Below are 12,096 nucleotides of genomic sequence, written 5' to 3'. Positions count from 1 at the left end.
ACCCCCCCCCCCCCAAAAAAAAAAAAAATTAAGCTTATTTTTAAAAAATATTTTCAATTTAAATTCAAAAAATATTTTCTACTCTCTAGTAAAAACAAAAGATATTTTCTCAAAAATATTTTTCATTCATAAATCAAACACTAAAAAAAAAATTTCGAAAAATATTTTTTACTCACCAACCAAACATGAGAAAATAAGTAAAAAATATACTTGTTTTCCTCCATATCAAACACACCCTTATTTTGTCAAGGTAGAGAAATTATTTTTGATAAACTCTCAGCTCAAGTAAAGTATGAAAAATATTTCAAAATAGATTTGAAGGGGAAAAAAAGCATAAACAAATTATTTATAAAATCTCTATATATGATTATTAACTAATATCTAGTGAAAATAAAGTTCAATTGCTATCTTGCGACAATAGCTTAATCCATACTAATATAATGTTTTTTTAAAAAATTGCAATATTAATATTCCATCAATTTCTTTTTACTTGTTCATAGTGCAGTTTGCACTCTCCTTTAAAATATATTAATAAATAATTTATTTTATTAAGCTACTCAAATTAATTATTATTCTTTGAAATTTAATTGCCTTCCTAATACTTTAATAAGATTGAGAATAAATATTTTTCACAAGGAGGATAACTTTTTTTTAAAAAAATTATCTCTTAATTTGTTAAAGCGACAAGTAAAAATAATAATCTATTTTTAGTATTTTTCTATATGTATATGATTATTGATATATTTTCACCAAATAATTAACAAATAGAAGTTTGACATAACATTGAAATGTGGTGTGACTTGTTGGTCCCTCGATTTGAAGTTTTATGGGAATTTCATATTATAATTGGATTGTGCAAACACTTTTAAACTCACGTTTCGAAATCATAACAATCCAATCGATGCCTTTTTTTTACTATACAAATTGCCTCTTATCCATGCAAGTAGGGACGAATCTAAATTATCGAAAATTCCATAACTTTTGTGTGGATTTAATATTAATAATTATATTAAAAAATCTATTTGACATGTATAAAAAATATCTTAATGGAACTAAGTAACAAGACAACAGTTGGTTTAGTAATAGTGAAGAATCTTGTTTAAGCTAAGTTGATCTTATGTGTGGGGATTTGATTATATTGACTTTGGACATAATACAATAGGTTTTTTTAAATTTAAATTTGAGATTATTAAAAATTCATTAGTTTCAAATTCTGAGTTTGTTTCTCCATGCAAACCTACTTTTATTATCTTTTTTTGTCACTTGATATTCAATATTTGCATTGATGTCGATTGAATTTCAATTCGCGCTGGAAAATATAAATATGTCATCATACTAAGGATTCAAACTCGATATATTTGATTTGGAGCATTTACTACTCCACCATAACCCTTATTTGTTATACTTGTTTCAATTCTCTTTGAATTACCTCAACATTTTTGAAGTTATCCAATTCTCTCTTAGTGTTTTTTTTTATTATTATTATATTTTATATTTCACCACTATTTATTTTTTAGAAAAATATAAAAAGAAAAGAGAAAATACTTCCTCCTCGTCCTATATTTCCCTCATTATTTTTGTAATATCGTAAAATGGATGGAAGAAAGGAAAGGCAATAACCAGATGGAATATTAAATTTTCACTAAATGAAAGTTTTTGATTACCAACAATCTGTAACTATTAATATTTTTCTTCATCATCTTTTCTCAAATTCAAAAAGGACTTTACTACATTTCCTCCACGTTGGTTTTTTATTTATTATTGCAAATTTAGAAAAAATAAAATAAACTTTGGGTTAGTCAAAAATAGAGTAGGCGTTGGGGAAAATAATTAAAGAGTGCAGAGCCAAGAAACCCGTGAGTACTTAAATTGTTACGGCACCCAATTCCCAATTATAGACTTTAAATTCTAATGGGCCCCCAATAAAATGATGGGCCCATTTATATCCAGCAATGCTCATCCTTTTTCATTGTCAGCATATAGTTGCTCAACCTCCACACTTTTGTTCTCTGACATTCTGTTCAATTTTACTTGTTCATTTTAGATTTTACATATTTCGTAAGAAATAACTATTAATATGAATATGTAAATACAATATACATATTATTTAATATATAATTTTAGATCTTGGAAATGATCTATGAAAATAAATAATTAATGTTGAGTGTAAAATAAAAAATAATTTTTTTTTTGATATATTAGAATTGACAAGTAAAAGTAAACTTTTATTTTTTGAATATTGAACAAGTAGAAGTGAACGATAAGAGTGTATTTTATTGCTAATTTTGTTATTTGCTTCGCGAAGGATTTAATAATATAGAGATTAGTATTGTAAAAAATTACATCCGGATAGAAATTTCTATAACATGCATTCTTTATATGATTACATTTCATTGTAAATTGTGATATTATATGTTTTCTATGATAATATTTAACAATAATACATACACATTCATTAAATTTCTCAATCCGTACATAGAATTAGGACTCAAGTTATTAAATTTGTATGATAAATTGTTTACATCCGTCCCATGATTAGAGAGAGTTTATTGACAATGACAAAGAGGCTTCCTTTTCATATTGGAATGTAACATATATGTCTTTACATGTATTAATAATATTGTTATATTCATGGGCGGAATTATTCCTAGTTAAGAGTGGTTAGATGAATATATGTTAAATATCGACATCGTTAGATATATACTACTATTGTTAAATACTTTAGACATAGTAAAGAAAGATAGCCCGGTGGTTAAAGCTATCAAATACACCTGGGAGGCTTGGGTTAGAGCCCAAACTTGGGCATTTTTTTTTCAGTTCCATTTTTTAAGTTAAAAAAAGAAAGAAAAAGAGAAGTATTGAAAACATCCCTAAACTTGGTGAATTATTAGTTTCATTTTCGAATTATTGATAGCCGTAAAAACATCCCTTTACTTGACTAACTGAACTTAAATACACCTCACGATCTTGTAACATGAGTGAAATACACCCCTAAATTCTCGCCAAATTTAAAAGTGTTTTCAACACTTCTCTTGGCATTTTATTAATAGTCCATACTTCTGCAAGAGTTTGATCACTTGTTATGTCATACGGCAGATCGGGGGTGTATTTTAGTTTAGTTAGTCAATTAGATGGGTGCTTTTAAGGTTGTTAATAGTTAAAGGATGAAACTAATAGTTTGTGTCAAATTAAGAGTGTTTTTAATACTTTTCTCTAAAATAAAAAGGAACAGAAGTTGTAGTTCAAGTTTGATAATCTGACCATCGAGGTTTATTTTCTTACTTGTTCTAGAGCATGAATATTTTTGACAAAAATTTTAACTCTGCAACTGATTATATGCATAAACATATATAGTTTTAGTAAATATATATATATATATATGTTTGAAACATTTTATTTTTTGAAGATTTAGTGACATACAATAAATAATGATAGTAACAAAAGAACTTAAAACAAATTGTAGTGGGGTTGTGTGAGAGTGACATTTGAGGAACAATAACTAAGAGCTACAATTCAGATGCTAAGTTTGTCCATGTTTCATGAAAGGGCAACATCACCTTTTACCATTTCTTTCCTTTTCCTCGTGAATTGGGACATTATATACATTTAAAAAAATAATAAAGATCGTTGGATCAATTAATATATCAATATAATTAAAACATACATCGTTGACTTCTTCAAATTCTTTGTTTACTACTATGATTTTTTTTATTTTATGTTTTTGAAGTTTAGGCATTTTTCATGATGGTAACTAACTTAAATAGTTACTCTCCTGATCATTTTATTATATTCTCTTAAAAAATACTTACAAATTGTAGATTATTATTTTTGTATCAGAAGTGTATAATGGAATAAAGCCTCAAAATTCAGGACAATAGATTTAAGTGTTAGTTAACAACACATGAAAGTTTTCTATATTCAATTTAGACTTGTGAAAATTTTAATAACATTGCTAAAATTGAAGATTATTTTAAATTAATCTGATAATAGTGTTATGAAAAACTGAACAACACAAGAAATTGTTACCAAATTAACAAGACATGTAAAATGAAGATTGTATCAAAGTTATCCCCCGGCCAAAATAAATTGTGTACAAGACAAGATTTGTCAGTTTGATATGACTTGTGAATAATTTAACAAAATATACTGAATGAAGATTATGTCAAAATTATATCCTCTCTCCTAACATAACCTATGATTAAGACAAAATTTGTCAATCCGACAATACTTGTAAGCAATTTAATAAGAGAGATACAACGAAGATTGTCCTAAAATTATGATCACGCCCTACATAAATTGTGAAAGTGTAGTTAACCAATCTTTTGGGTGTGTTCAGTAGCGGAGCTAGGATTTTTGGGGCTTCAAAATCTGAAGAAATAAACACACGAACTAATCTGGTTCGACATCTATTATATATACATAAAAATTAATTTTAATCATATATAAATAATATATTTTCTGTCGAAGGGGGTTCAAATGAACCACTGACAGTAAGCTGGCTCCGCCCTTGGGTGTGTTATGTATATGTAGTACCACAACTATTTTTCCAAATTTGATCAACAACATCAAAATGATCTTATTTGTGCAAAAGCCCGGCCCAATAGTATCAAACTCGACTAACAAACTCTGTTATCTGGGCTCCAGCCCAAGTTATCCAAGTGTATTATACTTGGCCCTTTCACCCAAACAACAAGATAATAAAGGCCTAATTCCCTTTTCCTTGCTGGCTAATTTACGCTTATGTCTCTTTCTAAAGTCACCGTTAAGATTTTATCGACTCTATTTTAAAAGTTGTGCAAATATAGTCTTTAAAAAAATTATCTTTTCGAATATGTTCAAGTAAAAATTATCTATTTGAATCAGTCTTACACTGCACCATAATCCATATTAGTGTGAGCGATGGAGCCACCTTGTGGTCAATATCCTAGTTATACATGGTTAAAGATAATTTTATAGATATATATACAGTAGATGTCGAACCTCCTTCGCTTATGAGTGTGTCTATTTCTTTAAATTTTAAATGCTCTTATTGAAAATCTTGACTGCACCATTATTGATGTGTTGTTATGCATATATTAATCTTACATAGATAACACCTTATTCATGAGGAGGTAAATTATATTAAATTTCCAATTATAATAATATGTATTATTTTTTTTTCATTTAAAGGAATATTTACTTTCTTCAAATTAGTAAAGGTAATCGTTTTTCTCTTCTTATTATGCTATTTTTGACATTAATAGTTTTTCTAAGGCTGGTCTGATAATAGTTGTCACTTGACACACTCAAATAGTTATAAATAATAAGGGTAATATTATTATATTATTTTTTTACTTTATAAATTCAATACTTTAATAAATGTTTTACATGATAAATAATATTTAATAACAAAAATAAAATAAACACAAAAGATAAAATATCTTTTGATTACAGTAGTTAATTATTTTGCTTGTCAATAATTAGTACGTTTTCCATCAACCAAATACCGCCAAACGGAGCGAGGAAGCGGGAAACAGAAAAACACACCATGGCTGAGCAGCAGCTTGTAAGCATGGGCTTTTCAGAAGACATCGCCGTCGAAGCTCTGACGGCGACCGGCGGCGATATCGTCAAAGCCACCGAGTGGATTCTCAGTCACGGCCATAACCATAAGGGTTCTCAAGATTCTTGCAATTTCAATCCAGTTTCTTCTTCCACCTCTGGGTCTCCCACTACCGCCGCCCACGATCACCATCCATTCCAACCCAAAATCGATCGATTTTTTCAATTTCAATCCAAACCCCTTACACCCACTTCTGTATCAGTACTTAAACCTATTGTTCCTACTAAAGGAGTGGCGACCCATGAAGAAGAAGAGGAAAAAATAGACGAGGAACCTCCTTTACTCCGTCTAACTAAGCGTCCTAAAGTAGTAGAATCTGAACAAAGAAAGAAACGACCCCCTCATGAACCCTTGTCCGAACGAATGCGACCTCGAACCCTTGACGATGTTGTTGGGCAAAATCACCTTTTGGCACCCAAATCACTTCTTCGATCAGCCATTGATTGCGGTCGTCTTCCTTCAATACTTTTATGGGGACCACCGGGTACCGGCAAAACCTCCATTGCTAGAGCTATAGTTAACACTTGCTCTGCTTCTGAAGCTGGTGGAAATACCTACCGGTTCGTTTCTTTGTCGGCTGTAACTTCGGGGGTTAAGGATGTTAGAGAAGCTGTTGATGAAGCGAGAAGAATGAAAAAGAAGAGCAACAAGAGGACCATTCTGTTCATTGATGAGGTTCATAGGTTCAACAAGGCTCAGCAAGATTCCTTTTTGCCGGTGATTGAAGATGGCAGTGTCATTTTCATGGGAGCAACCACTGAAAATCCATCATTTCATTTGATTACGCCTTTATTGTCCAGGTGCAGAGTTTTGACTCTCAATCCTTTAAAGCCCCACCATATTGCTACGCTACTCAGGCGGGCTGCGGCTGATTCAGATAAGGGGCTGTCCTGTTGTATGGGAGAGAGTATGAAAATTGAAGCAAATGATGAATGTATAGAGTTTCTTTCAACAAACTGTGATGGAGATGCAAGGGTAGCATTAAACGCCTTGGAAATTTCAGCTACCACTGCTGCTGCGCGTACGGGAATGGCTAGAGGATCAAATGAGGAGTTAGGGGACAAACAAGGAAATGCTGATGAGTCTCCTTTGTCTGCCGTTGTCAGTCTGGATGATGTCAAAGAAGCAATGCAATGTAAGCATTTGGCTTATGACAGAGCAGGGGATGAACACTATAATCTTATCAGTGCGCTTCACAAATCTATGAGAGGAAGTGATGCTAACGCTTCCATTTATTGGCTGGCGAGAATGTTGGAAGGGGGTGAAGAGCCTCTTTACATAGCACGAAGGCTGGTCAGGTTTGCTAGTGAAGATGTGGGGTTAGCTGATCCATCGGCTCTTGGCCAAGCTGTTGCTTGCTACCAAGCTTGCCATTTTATTGGCATGCCTGAGTGCAATGTTATCCTTGCTCAGTGTGTTGCTTATTTGGCCTTGGCTCCGAAGTCTATTGCTGTCTATAGAGCAATAGGGGCAGCTCAAAAAGTGGTAAGGGAATCCGTTGGACAAAATGAAGGAGTGCCCCTTCATCTTAGGAATGCACCAACTAAGCTAATGAAGGATCTTAATTATGGGAGGGACTATATTTATCCTCCTGACAATCCAAACTCATCCCAAACTTACTTGCCACCGTCTCTTCAAGGTTATAAGTTTCTTGATTGGCCAAATGTTGCTGCAAATGATCGATGATGAGGATTACATCACAATGTCATGGCTTCTAAGAATAGCTTCTTTTGCTGGTTAGCACTGTTTCTTCTCTTTTATCTTATTTCTCTGGTTTTGGGATTTTAGTGATCAGAGAAATCTACAGTAATTGTGAGCCTCTTTGTAGTTATTTTTTGGGGACTTCTATTAGTTGTGAGCAGAGGAGGTGGGAAAAACTTACTGGTTTGGAGGGATTGTATGATGCCAATTTTGGTTGTAGTTTTGTCAGAATGTATGCATCCCCTCTTTTTTGTTTTTGTTTTTGGGCTACATCTGGAAACAATACATATTTACTTGCTGAGATCTTGTGAGGACATGTGAGGTTTACTTTACAGCTTCTATCTCTATTTTTACAAGGATTGTTCACTTACGATCTCAAAAACTTAATCTGAAAAATTTGGCCTAGATGGTGATGAATAATTTCTTCATATTTGACCTATATGTTCAACGATTGAGCTTTGGTTCCATGCTATAAACGAATAAAATAATAGTTATGACGTAACTGTTTTGGATGATGCCCAAATTCAGAGCTCCTCTTTTGTGATACCATATGATTTAAGAGGTCTTTGACTTCGTAATGATAGCTTTCTTAACTGCTGTGTTAACCATCAAATCTATACGGCGTAATATCATGTCTTTATGAGCAAGTAATGTGGAATAGCAGTTGCTGATTGAAGGCATAATAAAATGGGATGAGCTTGGGCATTGTGATGTATTTTATCATCTGGGAGAAAAAAGATATTACTGCCATATGTGTAAAATACAGTATAAGTTGATATCTGAGATTGGCCATACATAAGACAATTCGTAACTATCAACTCAATCAAGCTTTTCTGTGAGCGGTCTGTAGGGACTGCTTAGCAGTGTGTTCCTGTTACTTCAGAAACCTGTCTCTGATAATTATCAATTCCCTGTAAACTTGCTCCATGTTAATTCTCTCCTGTGGTGTTTCTGCTGAACATGCTAGCCCAAGTTGGAAAATAGAACCAAGCACTTGATCTGTTCACTACTTATATTCTTGTTAGCATCCTCTCCTGTCATTTCTCCACAGAGAGCGGATCCATCAACAATATCCATTATTTGATCTGGTAATGCCAGTCTGACGAAAAGGTGCAGATTCACATTGTCTTCGAATAGTTTGTCTGTGGGCCTTTTTCCAGTGAAAATCTCCAGCAATAGGATCCCATAACTACACAAATCTCCTCAGCACCCATGCCATACTCTGCAGTATTCATCCATATTAGCCACTCACTCTGTAAAACGTGCATTTGAAACTAACCCAAGTTTTGAAGTATTTGTCAGATTTAAGTAGAGGATAATAAAAAAAGGAGAAAGGATATTTACCTGGTGGGGCGTATCCAATAGTTCCCTGTATTCCGAGTGAGCTGAATTGGTTAAGGTTGCCTTCCCCAGAAAAACTAGGGATGAGCCTGGCCAATCCAAAATCACTTACATGTGCTATCATGTTGTCGTCGAGAAGAATATTACTTGGTTTGAGATCACAGTGAACCACAGGGATTTCACATTGATGATGAAGATAATATAATGCAGAAGCCACGTCTATTGCAATATTTAATCTCTGAAGAATGTTTCAGCTATTGCATTGTATTTGTCCTTCTGATTCTTGATGTAACCACTCCTCCAAGCTTCCATTTTCCATGAACTGATACATTATGGCCTTAAAAGTCATTTCCTTTGAAGTCAATGCTGGAGCATGCAGTTATGACTTTCACCAGGTTTCTATGCCGGGCATTTCTCAAGGTGTGGCATTCAGCCATGAAGCTTTTAAATGCACCGTGTCTTTGGAGGTTGAGTACCTTGACTGCAACTGGATTTTCATTTGATGAGTGAACAATTCCTTTGTACACAGTGCCGAAACTGCCTGATCCTAACAACCTATCTGAAGAAAAACCATTAGTTGCATCATGAAGCTCCTTATATATAATCATGGGGAAGATGAGATGCCCAGATGTGGATGTTGCATCTCTTCGTTTTCTGGATCTTTTAATAAAAAACATAGAAAGCAGAAAACATGCTATTGCAGCAAATAAAACAATACTGATAATTGCAGTCAGAATGGGTGTAAGACGCTTCCTCTTTGTTCTATGGTTTTCTTGCTTCGGGCAAGGTGGTAAATCAAACTCTTGGATTCCACCACAAAGCTTGGGATTCCCTGCAACTTGTAATGCGGTTGAATTTGAGAATACTCCTTGGACGGGAACCTCACCCTCTAAATTGTTGTCTGAAAGATTCAGGTACAGTAGGGAGGAAAGATTCAGAGTCCAAGGTGGAATTTCTCCTGATAAGTTGTTTCTTGAAAGGTCTAGCTCCCGTAGGTTTTGTAAGTCAGCTAAGTACGGGATGGACCCTTCAAATGAATTGTGTTGCATGTAAAGTAATTCCAAGGCCAAACATTTCCCTATGGTGTTTGGAATTATGCCTGAGAAATTGTTGTAAGAAAGGTCAAAACCTGCAAGGTTTGTTATATCTCCAATCTAGAGCCGTCAAAATGGGCTTAGCCCACGGGGCTGGCCCAACCCTACCCGTTATTGGGGTAGGGTTGGGATAGAATTTTTCAAGCCCATTTAAAACTAGGGCTTATAAGCCCGACCCATATAAGCCCGACCCATATAAGCCCTTGGCCCTTGAGGCTTGATCGGGGCTGGGCCGGGGTCGGCCCATGGGCCAAAACTTTTTATTCAAGAGTAATTTACAATAATCTCACAAGTATATGATCTAATAATTTGAATACACGCTATGTTGTAATATTATGAATCTTCGTACCCAGATACATGTATCTCGGAATATATGGATTCAAAATTAGGTTAATTTGTTCTAGATACATTCTATCAAAGTAGATTTGCATGTATCTAGGATACATATACAAATCTCACGCCCTTGCCTCCCTCCTGTCTTGCTTGTCACTCTCTTATCTCACTCGCATATTTGGTATGCGAGATACATGCTAATTACACTAAATTTTTGCTAGTGTTATTGAAACAACACCATTATTTGCCATATTTGATTTGAAAATCTTCTCATTTTCTTGATGTTATAGAATTACAAGTTTGAAAAAAAAAAAAAAAAAAAAAGGGCTAGCCTGCCCTAGCCCTCGGCCCTTCTAGGGTTGGGTTGGGTTGGGTTGAACATTTTCAGGCCCTACCAAATGAAGGGCCAGCCTGCCCTAGCCCTTCAAATTCCTTGGCGCGTGAGGCTTGGGCCGGGTGGGGCTGGGCCGACCCTTTTTGACAGCTCTACTCCAATCTCCATTGGCAGGGAACCCATAAAAGAGTTATAAGAGATATTAGCATGTGCTAGGGATGGCAAACTCAGCAGTTGCCCTGGAATTGTGCCACTTAGATTGTTTTCACCTATATAAAGCCTCAACAGCTGTTTGTAATTTCCAAGGGATGGAGGAACGGTTCCATTTAAAGTATTTCCAGACAAATAAAGATAGAGCAGTCTCGTGATGTTTCCTATTGAAGATGGGATCTCGCCTGTCAATCTGTTTGAATCCAAGTTGAGAGTTCCCAAGTTTGAAAGGATTCCTATAGATGCTGGAATGCTACCAGTTAGACGATTTTCTTGCAGGTAAAGTATATTTAGGTTCACGAGGTTGAGAGTTCCCGAGTTTGAAAGGATTCCTATAGATGCTGGAATGCTACCAGTTAGACGATTTTCTTGCAGGTAAAGTATATTTAGGTTCACGAGGTTTGCAATTTCTTTGGGTATGTTCCCTCGAATCCTATACTGTCCTATGTGTAATCCTGTCAATAGGGTGGACAGGTTGGTTACTGAGTTTGGAAACATGCCTCCAAAGTGGTTGTGGGCCAAAAGCAAGTACTGTAGGTTGCTGCAGTTGGCCAGGGAACTGATGAAATTCATGTTATCAGGTTCATCACTCCCCAACTGAATACCGTTAACGTTGAGCCACCTTAAGCTCTTCACCTTTCCTAGACTTGCAGGTACATTTCCAGTAAAATTGTTGCCTGGAAGATCAAGTATTTGAAGCATTGGCAAATGAATCTGGAAATGTTCCAGTGAATGAATTCATTCCCCAGTTGATCTTCTCTGCTTTTGGAAAAGCAACACCGATATTGCTTCTCAGCTTACCCGAGAAATAGTTATAGGACAGGCCTATTCCTTTAAGTGATGACAAATTGTAGAGCGGAGGAGGGAACTCACCAGAAAGTTGATTGACTGATAAATCAATCAGTGTCAAACTTCTCATTTGTGACAATGAGTCTGGAAGTTTTCCCTTCAACTGGTTATATGACAGTTTCAGCTCTTGCAAATATGTAAGATTCCCAAGTGAAGCTGGGAAACTTCCACTCAGATTGTTGCTTCCTAAGTGCAGTTTGGTGAGCTTTGAAAGTGATCCCAGTTCAGAAGGAATCTGCCCCACCAGAGAGTTATGGTCTAGTGCAACAGTCACAAGTTTGGACCACTGAGACAGGTTAGATGGCACTTCACCTCCAAGAAAATTGTAGCTCATGTTTAAGTTCTGAAGTCTGAAGAGATTACTCAGGAATTTCTCCTCGGAAAGAGTTGTCCGAAAGATGAAGAGAGTTTAGGAAGGAAAGATTTCCAATATAAGGTGAAATGCTTCCTGCTAACCTCTTGCCTTTCAGGTTCAAGTGAGTTACTCTTTGGTGTTTGATACCACATGTAACTCCAGGCCAGTGGCAGAAATGTGAAGAACCATTCCAAGAATCCAAGATTGCTAAATAGTCTTCTGTTATATGGGATTTGAACTCGAGCAACGCTCTCATGTCCGTCTCATTTCTTAGAGT

General features: G+C 35.0%; 2 protein-coding genes across 2 annotated transcripts; one reads left to right on the top strand and one right to left on the bottom strand.

The window, feature by feature from the left end:
- The first annotated feature begins 5,470 nt into the window (after nt 1-5,470).
- LOC125859415 (uncharacterized) lies at nt 5,471-7,561 on the top strand. The gene has a single exon (XM_049539162.1). It carries the CDS (start codon nt 5,528-5,530, stop codon nt 7,286-7,288), a length of 1,761 nt encoding a protein of 586 aa, XP_049395119.1. The 5' UTR covers nt 5,471-5,527; the 3' UTR covers nt 7,289-7,561.
- Nucleotides 7,562-8,039: 478 nt separating this feature from the next.
- Nucleotides 8,040-11,798, bottom strand: LOC125857811 (LRR receptor-like serine/threonine-protein kinase EFR). The gene is made up of 4 exons (XM_049537459.1): nt 11,417-11,798; nt 10,544-11,292; nt 8,648-9,798; nt 8,040-8,525 (listed from the first exon to the last, which is right to left on the bottom strand). Exons 1-3 carry the CDS (start codon nt 11,796-11,798, stop codon nt 8,983-8,985), a joined length of 1,947 nt encoding a protein of 648 aa, XP_049393416.1. The 3' UTR covers nt 8,040-8,525; nt 8,648-8,982.
- Between the last annotated feature and the right edge of the window lie 298 nt (nt 11,799-12,096).

Source organism: Solanum stenotomum, chromosome 3 (genome assembly GCF_019186545.1).
Source record: "Solanum stenotomum isolate F172 chromosome 3, ASM1918654v1, whole genome shotgun sequence".
NCBI lineage: Eukaryota > Viridiplantae > Streptophyta > Magnoliopsida > Solanales > Solanaceae > Solanum > Solanum stenotomum.
This window is presented reverse-complemented; position numbering and strand designations above follow the sequence as displayed.